This window comes from Prenolepis imparis, unplaced genomic scaffold (genome assembly GCF_030444845.1).
Source record: "Prenolepis imparis isolate NDT839.2.m4 unplaced genomic scaffold, iyPreImpa1.0 SCAF_13, whole genome shotgun sequence".
Lineage (NCBI taxonomy): Eukaryota > Metazoa > Arthropoda > Insecta > Hymenoptera > Formicidae > Prenolepis > Prenolepis imparis.
Genome location: NW_028141171.1, coordinates 6845496 through 6864565, shown reverse-complemented (window position 1 = coordinate 6864565; position 19070 = coordinate 6845496). Strand labels below are relative to the sequence as shown.

At 44.1% G+C, this 19070-nt stretch overlaps 1 protein-coding gene across 10 annotated transcripts in view; it reads right to left on the bottom strand.

Moving 5' to 3' along the window:
- Gro (TLE family member transcriptional corepressor groucho) overlaps positions 1 to 19070 on the bottom strand; it is a 70412-nt gene that overhangs the window by 5030 nt on the left and 46312 nt on the right. For 7 of the 10 annotated variants that reach the window (XM_083053478.1, XM_083053477.1, XM_083053480.1 and 4 more), the window contains 6 exons: positions 4511 to 4564; positions 3227 to 3418; positions 2441 to 2674; positions 1401 to 1468; positions 994 to 1272; positions 126 to 729 (listed from right to left, as the gene is read on the bottom strand). In XM_083053478.1, the coding sequence (XP_082909604.1) occupies positions 126 to 729; positions 994 to 1272; positions 1401 to 1468; positions 2441 to 2674; positions 3227 to 3418; positions 4511 to 4564 (1431 nt within the window). The remainder of the gene's footprint in view (positions 1 to 125; positions 730 to 993; positions 1273 to 1400; positions 1469 to 2440; positions 2675 to 3226; positions 3419 to 4510; positions 4565 to 19070) is intronic. The other 3 variants (XM_083053482.1, XM_083053479.1, XM_083053486.1) reach the window with 3 other exon arrangements.

Genomic DNA, 19070 nt, shown 5'->3' with positions numbered 1-19070 from the left:
TTTACGATTTACGATGTAGCTCATGTCCAATGTTAATCGGGGATGAGAAAGTCAAAGTATAATGTAAGAGAAAATGTATAAATTATCTGTACAACTAAAGTATAAGTTCACGTTTAAATACTTGCCTGAAAGATTGAAGCACCGTACGGCGTGCGCCAAGCATTCAGCAAGTTGTCCTTGCCAGTGGAGACGAACCACTTTCCGCAGGAGGCGAAACGCAGGGAGAGCACGCAAGAATCGTGCAGATGCAGCTGATACTTGTCGGACTTGGTGGCGTGAAGCACCTCCACGTTCGAGTTTTCCATCCCGACGGCCAACCATTCCCCGGTCGGACAGTAACCGAGAGAGAATATCTGCGAGGTAAAATCGTGCTGTTGCAACTGTCTGCCTTCGCGAAGGTCCCAGGAGCGCACAGTATTGTCGAGGCCGCCGGTCCACAGTTTGGACCCGTCGGCGGAGATGTCGATGCAGGACGCGCCATCTGTATGGCCCTGGAACTGCCTGACCAACGTCTGATTCTGCAAGTCCCACACGGCGATGTTGCCGTCGCTGCAGCAGCTGAAGCAAACCTTGGAGTCCGGTGAGATCGCTAGGGCATAGCAGGCGGGCGCCGACGAAGTTAACTCCGCCTTGATCCTGGGCGTGGGACTCGCCAGGTCCCAGATACTCAGTTGGCTGGCCTCCCCGCCGACTATCAGGGTCCTTCCATCAGGCAAAAGTTTCACGGACCTAAAAGAGGTAGAAGACACATGTCTCACCAAATTCCTTATTTTTGCTACCCTTAATTTTATTAAAATTATCGCCAAATGTTAATAATGTTGAAGAATGCGTTACTTAATCTCGGTAAATATAATTTACCGAGATATATAAAATAAAATAAAACTTTATTCACATTGCTTATTCTACTTGATAAAATTATATGTATGGCTTTTTTTTTAAAGATCTCGATAGTAACGGGAATATTTACATAACATAACAGCGAGGTACTTTTACCTAATGTAATTGTCACGTTGCAAACAGTCCAGCTGCGAAACTGGTTTCACGTTGGCGCTGCCGACACTCTGGCCGATATCCCAAACCTTGACGCAACCCTTACCGCCGGTGTAAACATACTTGGTCGGATTCGAGATCGTGACGGCGCAGACCACCTCGCCATGAGTCAGGGTATTAATCTGACGCGCGTGACGCGGGATGCCCGGTCCTATTAGAGCGTCCGAGGGGAATGGTACAGGCTGTAGCTGGCCTTCGCCGTTCATGTGGTAAGAGTATGCCCTGCGAAACGTAACGTAGTATTAACGCTTGCGTTCTTATTACAATAAAGCGCTGGAGAGACAGAGGTGGAAAGGAAAGAGGATCTAAGAGAGTTTCATGCATGCGTCGTAAATTGTCAAATTACGTACGGTTTGCCGCCCGCGATGTTGCTCAGACCGTTACTCGCAGATATCCTCATGTGACTGTCGAAACCGAGCTGCGAAAAAAGGAAGAATTGATCAGCATCACAATGATCAAAGATATATGTACATATAATATTAATATATACAAAGTATCCCAGACCTATCGCACCATCTGCTAATAGCAGATTCCTGAGGTAATTAGCAAACGATTTTTTCTCAACGAAAATTAACAAGTGCAGAAATCATCCTGGGACACCCTGCATATATGCTGTTGTGTATAGCGACAGACTCGAGCCATTCATTGGCTAAAAGATTTACTAATTATTCTTTCATTAGGCAGCGAACTCTCTGATTCGACCAATAAGTATGTGCCGGCATGTGGCGTTAAAGTAGTTCTTTTTCCTTTCTTACTTTTGGTTAGTTACTTACTTACCTTATCTTATTTTTACGCTCGCTGCCTGTAACAGTTAAGCCCCTTGCACAATGCCAGGCAACAGGCAATAGGAACAGGAAATAAAAAATATCCACCAATAAGAGCAGGGAATAAATATTATTCCATGCTTTTATTGGTGGATATTTTCTATTTCCTGTTCCTATTGCCTGTTGCCTGGCATGTGCAAGGGGCTTAAATTGTACGTTTTCTGACACTTTTCTAAATAAAAATAAAAATACAACATATGCGTTTGTTTAATTCATAAATGCGAAATAAATAGTCTTAAGAAATGTCGATTTCGATGATATTTACGTTAGTTTGGCACGAGACTGATTGCGCTTTAGCTCTAGGAAGACTTTTGCAAGCTGGATTATTTGATATTTCCAGCAATTTTGAGACTTCTCGTTGAAATTACATAGATTTATAATATTGGAGAAAAAAACTAATACTATTTGTAGAAGAAAGTCTCCTAGAGTTAAATAAATAAATTAATTAACGTACGCAATGCACAACGATCGCGTTACACGAAACTCACACACGCAACACTTATATTCGCGTATAAAATTATATTATGCTAATTGATTAATGAAAGCGTGATAACGTAAGAAGTTACGGGGTCGTGAATCACCATAGAGGGCCTCGCGTATGGCAAGTTGCTGTATGGCGAGGGCGACTGCGGCGGCTCATTGCCGCGGGATGGCAAGCCCTGATAACCCTGCGGTGGCGTTTGCTGCGACGATGGCGGATGATAGACCCGCGATGCCAAGGGCCCAGGGATGCCGCCCATAGTTGGCGTACAACTGCGCGAGCCCCTCGCCGCCGCCACAGGTGTACCCGGCTTGTCGACCTGGCGAACGCACGGTGTGTTTTTGCACCCACTTTTGCAGACGCACACTACTACATCGCAATCGTACTAAGCTCGACCGCGTCAATCTCTGACGAATACGTTGACAGTGTCAGCCCGGTCGAATGTCGCGCGAGATCTTTTTTTTTTTTTTTTTTTAAATCTTTCACACGCGCGACGGCAGAGAGCCGCTGCTTCAACACGACCGATCGAATGAATGAATACGTTCCGTGCCCTGAGAGAGTCGCGAATGTGTCGCAGAGATATCGCCAGAAGTAGAGAAACTGCGGACCCAATTTCTTCTTGAGTTCGATTGAATTTTTTCCTTACAGCTATTATTTTATATCAATTTATTCCTTATCACACCACCAAAATAAGATACGAGTGATTCGAGGAAAAATAAAAAACATCTGGCGATTATTCGCGATAAGATCGACTTTACTTTGGATGAATCGTACGAAGTGAAATTCTCGATATATTATTAGGCGACAAAGTGTCACGACTGGGCCGGCTGGGTCGCAGCGCCGAATAAACTTACTCTCCGCGAGATCTTACATCTTTACTTTTCAGAGACGGTGTACTACGGGCGGATGAGCTGCCGCTGCGCGAAGGCGGTCTGTCCTTTACGGATGCTGATCCCGTGCCTGATGCCGGTCCACCAACGTGGCCTGGTGCGCCCAGCTTCTCCAGGGTGCCGTTCTCGCGTGGATCCGAGTGCTCTCCGTTTGCATGCGGGGACGACGCCTCCTTTCACAGACAGACATAAATAATATATTTTCCTTATTTTATTTTAGACGAACGCCTGCGTTCTATTGAACTTAAAGGATCTCAAACACATGGTTTGCGAGCCACATCGTATGTCAAACTCTCTCCTCTATGATTTTATTGCAAAACAATCTTGTGTATAAAATAAACGATAGGAAGATAGAGGCAGGACTTCGTCAAATCTAAACGTCATTTAATTTTAACATACTAGAACAACACAAACGCGCGCTATTCCTCGATTTTATATAAAAAAGAATGATATTTTTATGTAAAGTTTGTTTAAACTTGATTAATATTTTTTGACAGAAATCAGCTGATTAAAGGGTTAATTTGTTAATTAAATTTTAAAATAATAATAAGTTATAAAAATTAAAATAGTAATGTGTTGTAAATAATATGTTATAATACCTTATCTGCGATTAATATTTTTTGACAGAAATCAGCTGATACATGTCAAAAATATTAATCTCTTTAATTAGCTGATTTCTGTCTAAAAATATTAATAAAGTTTAAACAAACTTTATATAAAAATATTATTCTTTTTTATATAAAATCGAGGAATAGCGTGCGCGCGTAGCAGTCAATCGATATGTCAAAGTTTATCGTAGATGAAAAATGAAATATTACTTTAAATCGTGCCTCTTTCTCGCCTACACACAAATTAGACTTATCTGCCTAAGATCGCAGAGCAGAGATAATTATCTTCTCCTATTTCTATTATGTGGCTCACTGACGTGTTGAGTTTTAGACCTTTAACATTTTAAATTTGATAACATAATTTTTTAACTTTTAGTTAAATTAAAAATTTTAAATATACATTAAAATAGACATGTAAATCTTTTTTTAAAACAAATTTAATAAATCAAATTTTGCAAAATTTTTCTCGAAATTAGATAACGTTATTATGTTAAACAAGTGTAAAAAAAAGACTGAGAGATTTGCGTGCAAAGTAGTCGATGATAAAAATTAATTAGGATTATTTATGAATAGAAAAATATACGAATAAAAATGTACATATACACGTACAAAAATTAGTTACGCAAATTATACTGTTTTTAAGTGACAGTTTCTTACCTCGTTCGCCACATCGACAACCAGATCCTGGTCGCTCTTCTCAGCGTCGCTCTCCTGAAAAGTTCGAAAAGAAATGACATGTAAGACGATGATGATAACAAGACGCTTCAGGTTGATGATCGAGCAACTACTCGGTACGTCAACGAGCTTTTGACGCACCTTCGTCCAAGCAACTCGACCCATATTTGCGCGTCCTACTGGGCGCGGATGCACCCTCAAAGATGCATTATTAATCTTCATATCTCTCGTGCACTCTCACAACTCTCTCCGATTGTGCTCTAACAATAAGTTAGCGGCAAACGCCATTTGAGAGACGACTAATGAGCTCTAGCACTATACGGTATCGACGCGGGCTCATGAATATGTAATCCGATTCGCAGAGGTTTCTCAAGAGGTTTATGAATATCAGCTATAAATAGACGCTTAACATGTTTGAACGTAAAAAAAAAACCTGTCTACTAACTTTGCTTCGAATATTGTCTATAGATGTACTCTACTTGTGACGTACTCTACTAAGTTTAATTCGTACAGCGTACAATAATTAAAAGTTGTTACAATTACTTAAATACATGGGTATACACAGTTAATAATTATTCGCGAAACAATTTGTGACTATCGCGTATATAACGTTTATCTTATATCATGTTTATCACATCTGTAACAAGCCGCCGCTTATTATTTCCGCAATTTTTCGCTCACTTGATACGGGCGTAGCGCATATAAATACACTACGTACGTATATCGCGTACGGTTAATTTATGTGCGGCATTTATCTGGTAGCACTACTTATCGGTTATCTTTCACCTCGTACAAGAACAGGACCCTCGGCTTCGCTACCGTTCCGTTTTCTCAGGACGTGGCGCATAACGAGCTCAAAGCAGGGCATGCGATAGTAGGGTTGCCAGCCTAATAACGTAATATCGCAACGTATATGTATAACGGCATACACACGGACGCGATACGCATCGTATACGTACGTGATACACGAAGGTACGCACACGAGATTGTATGCGGATGCACGTCGTACACGGACGTGTAAAACCACCTGTGCGCGTCGCGGCGTTTTAAATAATTCAGCGAGCGAGTATTTAAAAAAATTTTCTCTCCAGCTACCACGTGCCGTCTAATGCGATCCTACCCGACGTCCCAGCGTGTGCATAAATTACATTCGACTGCGCTCCGCGAGAGAAAATTGTTCGCACGGGAAACCAGAATAGAGATCGTGGACTAATATAAACTGAGGATAATTAAAAGTGACGTCCGCGATACGAGCACTTTTTCCTTACATCAATTTTTCAGACAGCTGTAATTATTATTAAATTATTGAATTTTATTTGAAGATATACATATATCTCGTAGCGTATATAATCTAAAAATAAGAGAAAAATAAAATATATATAAATACCTTATATAGATTTAGGTATCGAGTTGATCGCTAAATAGATATTCGAGATAGAAATTTCGGTGAAGACAAAGTGCGTTCGATCTCATCGCAGAATCTCTATATTATTACACGACACGACAAGGGGGCAGACAGTCGGAGAAGATAGTCGGAAAATAGTTTTTGCCGAAGATAGCCGGATGGACTTCCGAGAAGAAATGATCATCAGCGCGTTAAATGGGCCGCGTGACATTAGCCGGACTATTTATACGAAATCGTAGCAATCTGATCGCGCGATATATTCTTGGCAACTCGGAAGGGATGCCCCCTCGACATCCTCGAAATATCCCTCCCAAGCTGCTAGGGACACGCAATAAATTTGTGTACGAATGACGAGCTTGGGTAAATAGAGAAGGCAGTGTGGTGGTATTGATTTCAGTGGTATATTACTCGGAGTGGCGAGCGAAGTAGCGGGGAAAGAGGGTGCGAGGTGGCGTTAGAGGGTGGCGACGGAGGAGCGCGGTCGTAAGAGAGACCGTGAGGGAGGATGTGGGGAGGGAAAAGGAGGTGGAGGGTGACCAAGAGAGCGGGAGAGAAGACCGAAGGAGACGAAGACGAAGGAAGAAGAAGGTCGGCGGGCGGAGGTCTTCCACCCCTTAACCCGCTCGTTCTAGCGTTAAATATGATACAAATGTTATCATCCCTTCTATTCCGTTCTCCTGGTTCCCACCCGACGACGGCGACGGCACACGAACCACGAGCGACCATCCTGATCCCCCCCTGGCCTCTTCGTCCCCCTGGTCTCGTCCTTCGCTTCCGTGCCACCGCCGCCACTATCTCTCTTTATCTCTTACGCGGCGCGCTGTTTCCTCTTCCCTCGTTTAACCCGGGGATAGCGCGGGGATGACGGTATTAAGGGCAGCTCTATTATTCGACCACCCAACCACTCGACTCTTCGCCTCGAGAATCCTCGAATCCTTTTTTTTTTTTCTTGCTCCCTCATCCTCCTTCTCCACCACCTCGGCTTATTCCTTCCTTCGAATCCCCTCGCCCCTCGCGCAACCTTCGTACTTTTCTGTTACGGTCGTCCCTCCATCTCGACTTCTCTATATTCTCCCCCTTTCCCCTCCCCCTTTTCTCTCTCACAGAGTTCTGTACCCTCGTTCCGCGCCAGCCGTCTTCTATCGAGGTCCTCTGTAAACAAACGCACGAGAAACGAAAGAAGAATCGAAGGCTTTCGCCCTTGTCTCCTCATCTCGCCGACTACTACTTCTTCGTCTTCTTCGTCCTCCCTCCCTCACCCTCTTTCTAGTCTCGTCTCCCGCTGCACTGCTGACTTTCGCAAAGTTAAGCGAGTGGCTACGATGGGAAAAGCAGCGTGTCCACTCACGGACGGGAATGGAATTATCCGACCATGCGAGAGCGCTCGGCTGTTGCGTCGCATGCAAAATCCGTCGCTGATTGCAGGAATATCATTTGCACATCGGCGTTTCATTCTTTCGCGAGGCGCAAACTTCCATAAAAATTTTCATGCAAATTCAAACATTTTTTTTTACATTTTATACTTTACTTCGTAAAGTCCTTAATATGCTTAACAGCTGCGTGACGATACAACAATCATGTAAAAGCATTTCCTGGCTCAAAAATCGATTTTTCTGAGACATAAAAAAAAAGAAAGGAAAAAGCAATTGTGATATTTTCTATGACAATTCTCCTAATGAATATAAGAATCGACGTGCCTTTTGACGTATCTTCTGACGTCAAAGATATATATCTCGCTGATACGAAATACATGTGACAGAGTACTCTGTATATACTCGGTCCAAGGCGACGACGCGACGGTAAGCATTATCCCATAACTTTTACGGGGGCGACCCCGCTTTTATGTTTCGAAGCGAGGACGCAGCGGAAATGTATTAAAGCGATTATGTCGCACGCACGGAGGAGGATATACACGGAAGGACGAGAGACGATGTACGGAGAATAAACTCCCGCTCGCCGACAGCAAAAATCCGTCGCCGAGATTGGCGGTAGGTCAGAGTTGGCTACGTTATAATAGAGAAAAAAAATTTAAAAAAAACAGTAATACACATTTCTTTCTACTCCAAGAGCATACAAAATCACGTACATTCCGTGTGCGAGAATATTAAAATTACGAAATATTTTTTCTCTTATTTAATTACTAAATATTCCTTCTATATTCAAAGTTATTGCGAGATGTAAAAATCATTGTAAATTGACATCACTGATCGTAACTAATTCTAAAGAAGATACACACGATAATGATAATGCTGATGATTATCCGGTAAACTAACTTGGAACTGACTCAAAACTAATGCTGGACTCTGGCAAGTACATGTCTTCTTAGCGCAACAGTGTAATCTCGGATTCGGACTTTAGAACTCAGAATCCATTTCGTAGACAGCCCCGTTCAGAAGCCACGCTTTGCTGAATACGCTCCTTAATGCGCTCTTAATGCGGGACTTGTACGCGGGTCGCGAAAATTGACGCGTTTCGAGAAGACTGCGACCTGGAGATGATATTTCTCTTGTTTTCGCTCTTATATATTTTTTTTCATTTTTTTCTTTTAGCGCGGCAACGAGCGGCGAAAACGTATTAAAGCGTTTTTCCAGCGCGGAAAGGCGCGAGTGGGTGAAAGGGTCACCCAGGGAGGAGGAGACATGAAAGAAAGGGAGACGAGAGAGAGGAGCACAGAGACGAAAGAGCGAAGAAACGGAAGAAAAGGGTAGCAGAACCGTTGACGGAGAACCGGGGAGGCTAAAAGGGGGGTTTAGCTCCGGGAAAAATGGTCGTAGGGCGAAGGAGAAAATAAAGGGGAAACGGTTCGTATGAAAATGTAATTAGGGGAAGCGTGGAAAAGCTCAGCTCATTGCGGCCTCCACCCGCTTTTCTCGCTTCCTCCCGATTTCTTCTCTTTTCCTTTTTCTCTCTTGCATTTCCGCCTTTCGTGTCTCATCTTCGATCTTTCTCTTTTTCTCTCATCTCCGCGGGATTCGCACTCGTTGCTACCAATTATAATTCATTAATCGCCGATGGTGACATTTATTGACTCGAAAAAAATTTTATACTATAACTATATATAATTATCGCGATCATGTTTATCTCCCTCCCTCCTCTCGCATTGATTTTTTTTAATATCTCTTGAATAGCTGTTAAATTTATTACGAATTTTCAGTTATCAAAAGTCCAGCTGGATCGAGCGGATAAGTAGTATAAGTCAATTACGATCAGACATACACTTTTTCTTTAAATAATAGAAAAATCAATTATTCTACTTAAAAATTTTTCCATTTACAGTTTTGTCTCTTTAAGATGGAATATATATCATAGAATAAAGTGGTAAAATAATATATCGCAAAGTGGTAAAACAATATCGTACATTTACCATTAGAATAAAGTATTCTACTAAAGATACTTATCACGTAAAAGAGATGTACTATGAAAAAGTAGCTGAATTTTCTATACTTTTATAAGTGCTTTTATCTCTTAAAATAAAAAAAATATATATACGATTCTTGCGTACCACTGTTTTGTTCTCATGATTCAGATGTTGTTAAAACAATACCGGAGTAACAGACTGTTCGTTCGATTAGAGAATTTCGAGACGTGCCGCGACGCCGCCGGCACTCGACGTCGATCGTTGTATCGCGACATTTTACGTCGTCTCACAAAGATCGTTCGGCGGTAACGTTTACCATCTCTCGCTCGTTTTGCGGTCAGGCGCATACGCGTTTCCCCCCTTCTGTTTCTCGCTTCTCTTCAGCAAGCTTTCTCTCTCTTTCTCTTTTTTTTTTTTGACCGCAGTTTGCACCTTTCCATCGGCGATCCTTTATAGACCGTAAATGTTTTTCGGCATCGCCGCTGTGTGCGAAAATTAAATTTGAAAGTGACCAATAGCCTCGCGCCGCGAGAGTAAAGGGTGGCGGGATGCAGAAGGGGGAGATGCGCGGCAGCAAAAAGAGAAATAAAAAAAAGGCGGTACAAGCAAGAGGAAAAAAAAGAGAAGGGAAAAGAGAAACGAAGTTCGAAAGAGGGTAGAAAGAGAGGGGAGGGGAGGGGAGGACCTTCTGCTCGGCAAGAGGATTTCAACAGGCTCGTGCATGTCGTTTTTCCACGGTGTGGAAATTTACGGGCTCCTTAAGCTCCTTCCGCGCCAAAAGCACATTTGCTTCTGACATCCACAACAGACCCTCCCTCCCTCCCACCCCCCTTGCTCTTACACTACCATCCCTCTCGCCCAGCACCGCGTTTCGCGCGCATGTATGGGGCGTTGGCGTTTTACTAAAAGCGTCGTGTCTTGCGACGAGAGTCGTTTTCCTCGACACGACGCGTACTCGGCGACAGATATTGCGTTATATATATCTAGCGATCATTTTAACTTTATTATTTCAATTATTATACATTTCATTGAATTATAAGGGGGGGATTTTCCCCCTCTTTCATTACCTACACCCTACACTAATGTCTTGGAATAAGGAAAGCAATCTCGTAATGTAATTTCGATGCAAATATCCTATACATATAACATCCCTCCCGACTCGGTTTTTAGTTCACATATAGAGAGACCGGAAATTTTCTGCAAGACACGGTGATACACATTTGTCAGATAATTATTTTATATGCGGGGTCCCCACGTCACATTCGATGAAAGCGAATTACAGTCAGTTTCGTATAACAAAACGCGACCGGGATCGTTCAAGGGTGCTCGCGCAACCGCGGCCACCAACAACGAATATTCGTTGTGCCTCCGTTGTGCGGCGAGCCGAGTAGTCGTAAATCCACTTGTTGTTATGCCAAGCAGCGCGAACGCGGCACCGAGCGCGCGATATTAAACTTCCTATTAAACGTTCAATCAGAGCGTCCTTATTGCCTGCCTCGCTTTGAACAGTATTCATAATTACCTCCAGCGAGCGAGAGAAAGACGCGGCAAGGAGGAAGAGGAAAAGAAGGAGGTAAAGAAGAGGTACCAATGATAACTCGATCCTCGTCAAACGATCGTTCTACAAAGAATCACAACGACGGCGACGACAACAATGTCGTTCCCTTCTCGCTCCTTTAACAAGTCACCCTGTCACCCTCGGCAAAGGGCCCCGGCCCGAAAGTGGTCCGAGGGTGTTCCGGACGTTATAAAGAGCGAAAGAAGCATTCTCGAAAAGTGCGAAACGGGTACACACATACATACACAAAGCATCGCGAGAGACGAAGTCGGGGGGTGACGAGGCGAGATAGCAAGTTGGAAAAAGGGACGCGTTCGCTCTCTCGATGCGTTGGGAGGTTGAGGAGAAAGAGAAGAAGGAGGTGGGTGGACAGGAGGCGTTAGCTCGGGATACGCGGACTCGTCATACAATAAATACGATATTTGCACTCCCGCTCTACCCTATCTCACCCCCGCGGCCCGACTCCATCCATTCAACCATCCATCCATCCATCCATCTATCCATCCAGGCATCCATCTCGCAGTGCAGCAGGGTGACAGAGGAGAGTGAGAGAGATGCTGGTTTTACTCCTCTCCCCCTCTCCCCCCTTCTCTCTGCACAGCCAGGTTTCGGTTCCGACGTAGGGCACGAACGGCGAAAAGGGGGACGGGAAAAGGGACGAGGGTGAGCAGGTCGCGAGAGAGAAGCGGGAAAGAAGGTGCTCGGATGGGTGGTGAAAACGTTGGTCGGTCGCGGCGAAGGGATGCGAAGCTCTGGCGCGAAGCGAAACGGCGTGGCGATGTGGTGCGTAGTGTGGTGTGGTGTGGTGTAGGGTAGTGTGGCGCGGTGTGCTACTACTGCTGCTGCTGCTGCTGCCGGTGGGCGGACGGGGGGCTAGCGATGGTATAGATTTTTATGTCTGCGAGAAATACAAAATGATGGATATAAACCTCCTCGCCACGTCGCCGTGCTCTCCCTTCATCTCTCTCTTTCCCTTCCTCGTTTCATCTATCTATCTATCTGTCCCCCGTCTCTCTTTTTCTCGCTCTCTCGCTCTACATATATATGCAGCTTTCTCTCTCTCTCTCTCTCTCACCCTTCGCCCGTTCTCCACACACTCGCCGAGGGTGGTACACGGAGTAGTAACACTCGTGTACACAACCGCGCGCGACCATACGCGTCCGTGCGCGAGATACACACGTACATGCGCGTTTCACACGAACGACGGGAGCCGACCGTACAACCTCACCTCGCTTACAGAGGAGAAAGAGAAGGAGGAAGAGGATGAGGGAGGCTGGTGGATGGGGGTCTCTTTCCGCCCGGCGCTCACGTTTTCCCACACCCCCGCGCGGTCACCCCTGGCCCCCGAGAGCAGCCGCGAACCTAACCTAGCTCTCTCCTCCGTTCTCCCTCCCCCTCTTTGCCCGCACCCCCCTTCGGCTGTACATTGAGCCACCCCCCGCGTCCCGATCCCCTGCGGAAGCTCAGAGCGAATGTTTTGTCATCATACCACCTCGCACGCCGCCACCCCCAACTCCCCGAGCAGCCACCCCCGGTCTCCTAGCATCCTCTTCCCGCACTCACCCCCTTCATCTTCCCTTTCCCCCCCGTTCTCTTCATCCTTCTGCCCCAAGGCGCAGCGGCAGATACACTCGCAACCACGTACACACCTCGAATTTCCGCTTTAGGTATCCCGAGTGCTCCTTGTGCACGTGTACGTATACGTTTCGTCGTCAACGCGAGAGGGCCTCATTTCGACGCCCGTGCGTGCGTAAATACGTGTGCGTGTATCACGATGCAGAAAGGCGCCAAAGCGCACCGGTGCACGCGGTAAAGTGCACGCTCCTGCAAGCGCGTGTCGATTCGCAGGCGTTTCTTTCTTTGATTCGAGGCTCGGTTTTTTTTTCCATTGTGTTACCGTACGCGATTCACACTGTGCAAAATCGAGGGCAAAGAATCGCGTTTATAATTTTTAACTGAGAATTATTCTTCACCCTTTCGCTCGTTTCGTATCGCATGCGTGTCACGTATCGCAATAAGATGGTTAAGATTAAAGTTTATGTCACTTTGCTTTAGAATTGAATAGCATTGCTAAGAGAATTATTTCCTACGCCGATAAAAAAAAAACAAATTGATAAGCATGAAGAGAAATTGATTTCTCAACGTGTTAAAAGTTGAATTAGTTTCACAGCTTCGAATTATATTTTAATATTACAATTTACCATTACTCAATAAAAATAGCGATAAAGTAAAGGAAAAATGTATAGCATCTTTTAAGTATTATACAACAGATAATTCAGAAATAAATAATCGCTAACATTGATATTACTACATTTTATAGCTCGTTACTTCGTAACACAGGATAGAATTCATAAAAGAGCTGCAGAAACATTCACGCTTTTCTTTTCATCCCCTAGAAGTTGCCCGAATAACGTCCTTTTTTCTCGTTACATCGAAGAAGAGACTCCTCTAAAAAGAGGCCATATAATCACCAGATTTGAATTCTAATATCACTAATTGATTGATTGATTCACTAATCTGGTCTAATGCGTTAATCGATCTTTTAAATCGTGTTTCCCATGAATTTTTTCATTTTTAATTATATCTACTATATTGATTTTTTCAAATTAATGCAGGATCTTACTTTTACACTGATTCCAAGTGATATTGACTTTAACAGAAGTTTCATCCGAAAAGAATCGACTTTTTAATTCTTCGAGGAATCTATCTTAAAATTTCTTCTATACGCTTCGCGTAAATCGCTTCAATATTCAAAGCAATGAACTTATTGTATCATCATCAATGAGAATCGAGGTAAGATACGGCGTGGTGGGATTTTCGGCACGAGAAACACCGCGTCGTAAAATAGCAAAAGAGCTTTGAAAGTCGTAGTTACGCCACTGGGTCGGTCGCTACAACCGGGATCGTCGAGATCTTTATATTCCTGGCGAAGAGAGCTGGTGGAAGCGGCACCGAGGGATGCAGTAAGAAGAGGCGGCGGGCAGAAAAGGAGAGAAAGAGAGACAGAGAGGAGAAGGAGGAGGAGGAGGAGGAGGAGAAGTAGGACGAAGCGGAGAATAAGGAAGAGACACGCAGACAGAGACGAGGGTGAGCGAGACGGAGAAAGACGGTCGGCATCCCGCCTTGGAGAGAGGAAGACAGGTCCACCGACGTCTCTCACGAACGATTGTGAGAGGTCGACAGAGCGTTTTGTAACAAGAACTCGCCCGTCGGAGATATCGACTGTTCCGAGAGCTCGCGCCTGAAAAAGTAATAAGGCGCAAAGACGGATATAAAATTTGTTACGCCAACCCGAATTGATAGAACTTGGCACTGAGGCTGACGGAAATCCCCTTGAGACCGAAGAAGGGGGGGGGGGCATCTTTTTGCAATCGATAACCAAGTTGTTTACCACTTAGCACTCGGTGAATGGTGACCAGGAGATTTGGCCAGCAAGAAACAGTGTTTGGATCGCGGATAGATCTGTCTTACCGAGATGCTTAAATTCGCGTGAACAACGAAACTTTTATTTGTTCCTGTTGATCACGAAAAAATTGATTCTGATTCTAATCAAAGACTCCGGTAAAGCTAAACAACAAAATTCCCTGCATAATAATGAATCTTTTGATATAACATTATATAGATAATTTCCTTCTATTCCTCTCTACTGATATAGGCTTAGATGCTAAAGAATTTCAAGTAGCCAATAAAACAAGAAAAGTGCGAACACTTACGATATCATCCGCGAATTGTCGAGTGCAAGGAATAGCCGGCAAATAACATACGCGGCGCGAATCGAAAATAACGCGAAAGGATGATGGATGAGGGATTCTCGTGGACGGGCTTCTCATTAGTACCACGACGCGCAACTAGTTAGAAGTCCGGCGGCGTGGACGATAATCGACCAAAAAGTGCGCAGCTGGCCTCCCATAATACCTCGGCAACGTATTATTGTTATCTAATCGACGCCGTTAATACGCGAACACGGATCGATAGTCGCGATTTTAGAATGACGTCCACGGTCAGCGGAAAACTATACGATCCGCCGTCTGCGGAATCGATTCGATCGCTCAAAGCGTAACGATCGCGACCACCTTTTCATCCCGTCATTAAGCCTTCCATTACAGATACATGTATAACTTCAGTTCTCTATGACACTGCAAAAAGATTTTTCATCGAGATAAAAACGCCATCAAATTTCCCGCGAGGAAAAAAATTGATAGATTTATACAAATCTCGGATAGAGAAATACTTGATTACAATTTAAATATCGCGTTGGCTAATATTACATTAATGCGACAAATAATGGAGATTAAGAAATATTAGACATACCGAGAAAAATGAATAGTACAAGTTTCTTGCGCTTCTTTTGTACTTTGACAACGAATTACAAAATTGACAAAAATAAAACAATGCTATATTTATTTCGCGAGAGAGAGAGAGTTATTGCGTACAAGATCAAGGGATACGAATAGTTCGCATTCGACAAAGACAATCGTAGGCGCTCGTAGAGCGACGACAAATCACAGCGACGATCTTTTCAATTTCCAGCAGAAGGCGCAGCCCTCTCTCCGCGAGTTGACAGGTGGAATAGGTGAAGGGCGGAGCGGAGGGGTTGGATTGCACCGGGAAAAAACTGTGCTCGCGAAGTAATCGAAAAATACAGGAGCGGATCCATCAGGAAGTCCCGAGTTTTTTTTAATATTATATCGGCGTTGCTGTTCGTGGAGCGAACGAGTGGACTATATTATACACATATACGGTCGCGCTAGAAAGAGACAAACGAGGAGAGAGAGAGAGAGAGAGAGAGAGAGAGAGAGAGAGAGAGAGAGAGAGAGAGAGAAAAGGGAGAGACAGAGAGGAGAAAAAAAGGGATACGTATAAGAGCATGGCGGAGGGACGGGAACGCGGGGGAAAGGGGTGCGAATACAAAAACGAAAGAGGAAACGAAAGCGGCGTTGGGGAAGAAGAAGAGAGAGACAGAGAACGGGAACAACGTACCGACTGACCAACGGGGTTGGACAGTGACGAGCGGGTAGGTAGGTAGGTAGGTAGGTAGGTAGGTAGGACCCACAAAATAAACTGAAACCAGCCCTCCCTTCCCATCCTCCTCCCGCGCGCTGGTTCGCGCTATCCTCCCTCGTGCTCTCATTCTAGCCGCGTCACCTCCGTGCTGCCTCACCTCCACCTATTCTCTCGCGATATCCCCCTCGTAGTCCTCGTACCGCCAACCCCCGCTCGCTTTGTCGACCACCTCCGCGGGTGCCTCTCTACCTCGACCAAATAAATTACACCGCCTCGTGACGCGAAAAAATCCAACGAGTTGCCAGAGAGTGAGTGAGTGAGTGAGTGGAGGAAGACGGGGTGGAAAGAGCAGGACGCACAGCGCCGGGACGAAGGGGATGGACGGGTACGAGCGAGAGGGAGAAAGAGAATTGTTGCTCTCTCTCTTTCTCTCTCTCGCAGGGGAGGTGAAGAGAGAGAGGGTGGATAAAGGCCAGCACGCGGGGCGGAAATAAAGAGAGAACGAAAAAAGTGGAAGAGGTTGGAGGTGGAGGTTGGGTACCGTGGTCCGCTTTAATTGGTTCGACGTGGTCAGATGAAAAATTCAACCACCCACCCATCCCAACCCGTTCCAACTCTTTCTCTTTCTCCTTCTCTGGTCCATCTCCACCTCCTCTCCGCGCTATCTTTCTCCGTTTCTCGCGCTATCCGTATATCGTCCACCCTTTCTCTCGCCGCCCGGATTGCCACCAGATGAATCTACGCGCATCCCGAATGTCTGCACGTTTCTACGGATCAGGACGAGGAGACAAAGTTAAACCGACCGACCTCAACCGCCGTCTTCGTAAACATCCAGAATCGATTCTGTCTTGAATCCAGCTACTACCATTCATTAGCACGTCTAAACGCTGCGCGAATTTCGATTAAATCCGTGAAAACTTGTACATTCAACGGTACAATAAATAAATGCAACTTTCTTTAAATAAACAAAGCAAAAATAAATAAAATATCGTAACACAAAGTTGACAACAAATTCGACTAAGTAGCAATAATTTCCGAAAAGAATATAGGCAGTGTATGTTTCTAAAAAGATCCTAAATTTATCCCCCCTTCTCTCCGCCACCGATTGTCAAATTTTAATTAAAATAATTAGATTGTTCTCGCGCTCAACTAACGTCACTTTATCGTACAATAATATGTCTTACATCGTGGTGAAAATTTGTGTAATTTTGCCATTTAACACGTTTGAGACTTTCCGTCTTCAATTTCATTCCGGCCGCTGTAAAAAATGCACTTTGCCATCCGACACGCTTTTGAAACGTTATTTCACAACGAGCACTATCCTCCGTCGCATTACCGAGACTGCCGCGGGTGCGCGAGGTAGATCCCAGGATTTTATCGGGAATCTTTTTTGCCTCTCCACCCTTCGCAACGTAGTAGCGCCGTTGACAACGCCGGGATGACGATTAAGGGAAAATGAGGTCACCATCAGACACAATCAGACATCTCTCCATTTATACACACGATGATATACGAGTAGATACAGTAAATAATAAAAAGATGCGAGCGGAAAAAGACCACCTACCGTCGAGTTGAAGTGTTTTGCCACGAAAATATCAAGTTGATTAATCCCCAGAGTCGCGACATATTTTTATATTTAAAAATACATATATTGGATAATTATATAGTTTATAAAATTAATCAATATTGAATTAAAATTAATCACCGATTTAAAAGATGGATTGTTTAGATATTCTCCTAGTAAACATAGATGTTAAAAATTTTGGAATTTTACAAGATTTTACTTTCTACAAGAACGATTCTCGATTATGGTGTAAGACGAGAAATGGACCCCTTTTCCCCGTGATATAGCGATTTCATGTGGGGAACCGGCAGCAGCTTTCATCGCGACGGAAACAGGGCGTACGGTTGCTCCTTTGATTAATGCTTTCTCGGGGTTGAAGCGAGAGGGTTAGGGAGATGTTGATGTTGGTGTGCGGAGAGCTACGACTAATCCTCTCTCGACGTGCGCGTATATATAGAACTCATAGTCCTAAGAACCCGAATGTGGACATGAGCGAAAACTCATTTCCGGATGCGCCAATATCTCCCTCCCTTATTCCTCTCTCTTTCTCTTCTCTTCATCTTCGTTGCTTTCGTGAATTACACACGAATACGACATCGCGCCCGATAAACGCGGTTTTGAGGAAAAAGACAAATAAAATAATTAGAAAAATAAGGTAATAAATTAATCGAGAGCCCGTTTTATAAAAATATTTCATTTTAGAGTCTCTCATTTCAGCTCTCGACGATAAAAATATTTTATTTCAGTTTCCAGATTTCTGCGATATATACTGACAAATAATATTTATTCGTATATATTCCATATTACGGTAAATATAAACGGAGTATAAGTAGAATTCTTTATATTCGTTCCGACAGCTATAATTGAAACGCTAAGGATATCGCGAAATAAAATTTTTCATTTATCGTGACTTCAATACGGTTGCGGGGAAATGATAACCGGGTCCGTCCGATGTCTCAACTTCAAACAAACTTCCCGGCACTCTTGGGACCGAAGAGATTGCCCGTGTAAACGATGCGTCGTTAGTGCGTCGAGAAAGAAGGAACGATAATACGAGATCGTGGTTGGAAAGGAAGAACGTGAAGAGAGGGAAGATGCTGAGGGCATCCGCGGTTGCTTGCTTTCCGCCAGCAGCTTGATAGCGACAATTGGTCGCGACAACTACACAGTTGTCCGAGTCAGAAACAATTTTATAACAGTGTCGGTCCGTGAGGTCATCAGAACGCGGCGAATGACCGCTGGGAAATAAATTCTTCGAAATTCATCGAAAAGGCAAATGGACGAGCAAAGTAAATCGCTCTCGCTTCGCGAATTAACTCGGTAGATGATTATTCATTAATTCGATATCGCGTAAAATATTACGCCTCGTAAGGTAATTTATTATCTTTAGTATCTATATTTTATAGATAATTTAGTTTCTTCTCTCCTCCATCTCCGCATGTACAGGATGAGTCATGCAAGTCAAATTTGCAAAAAAGAAGTAACGTTATAAAAAGTTAGGCATCATTAAACCGTTCAACTTTTTCTCCTCGCCACTTTTTCCTATCATCAAACGTGAAAGAGATATAATTCGTTCGAATTGCATGACTCATCCTGTATAATAGATGGCCGTCACATTTCTCAACGATCTTACAACGCATACTAAATAGGTGA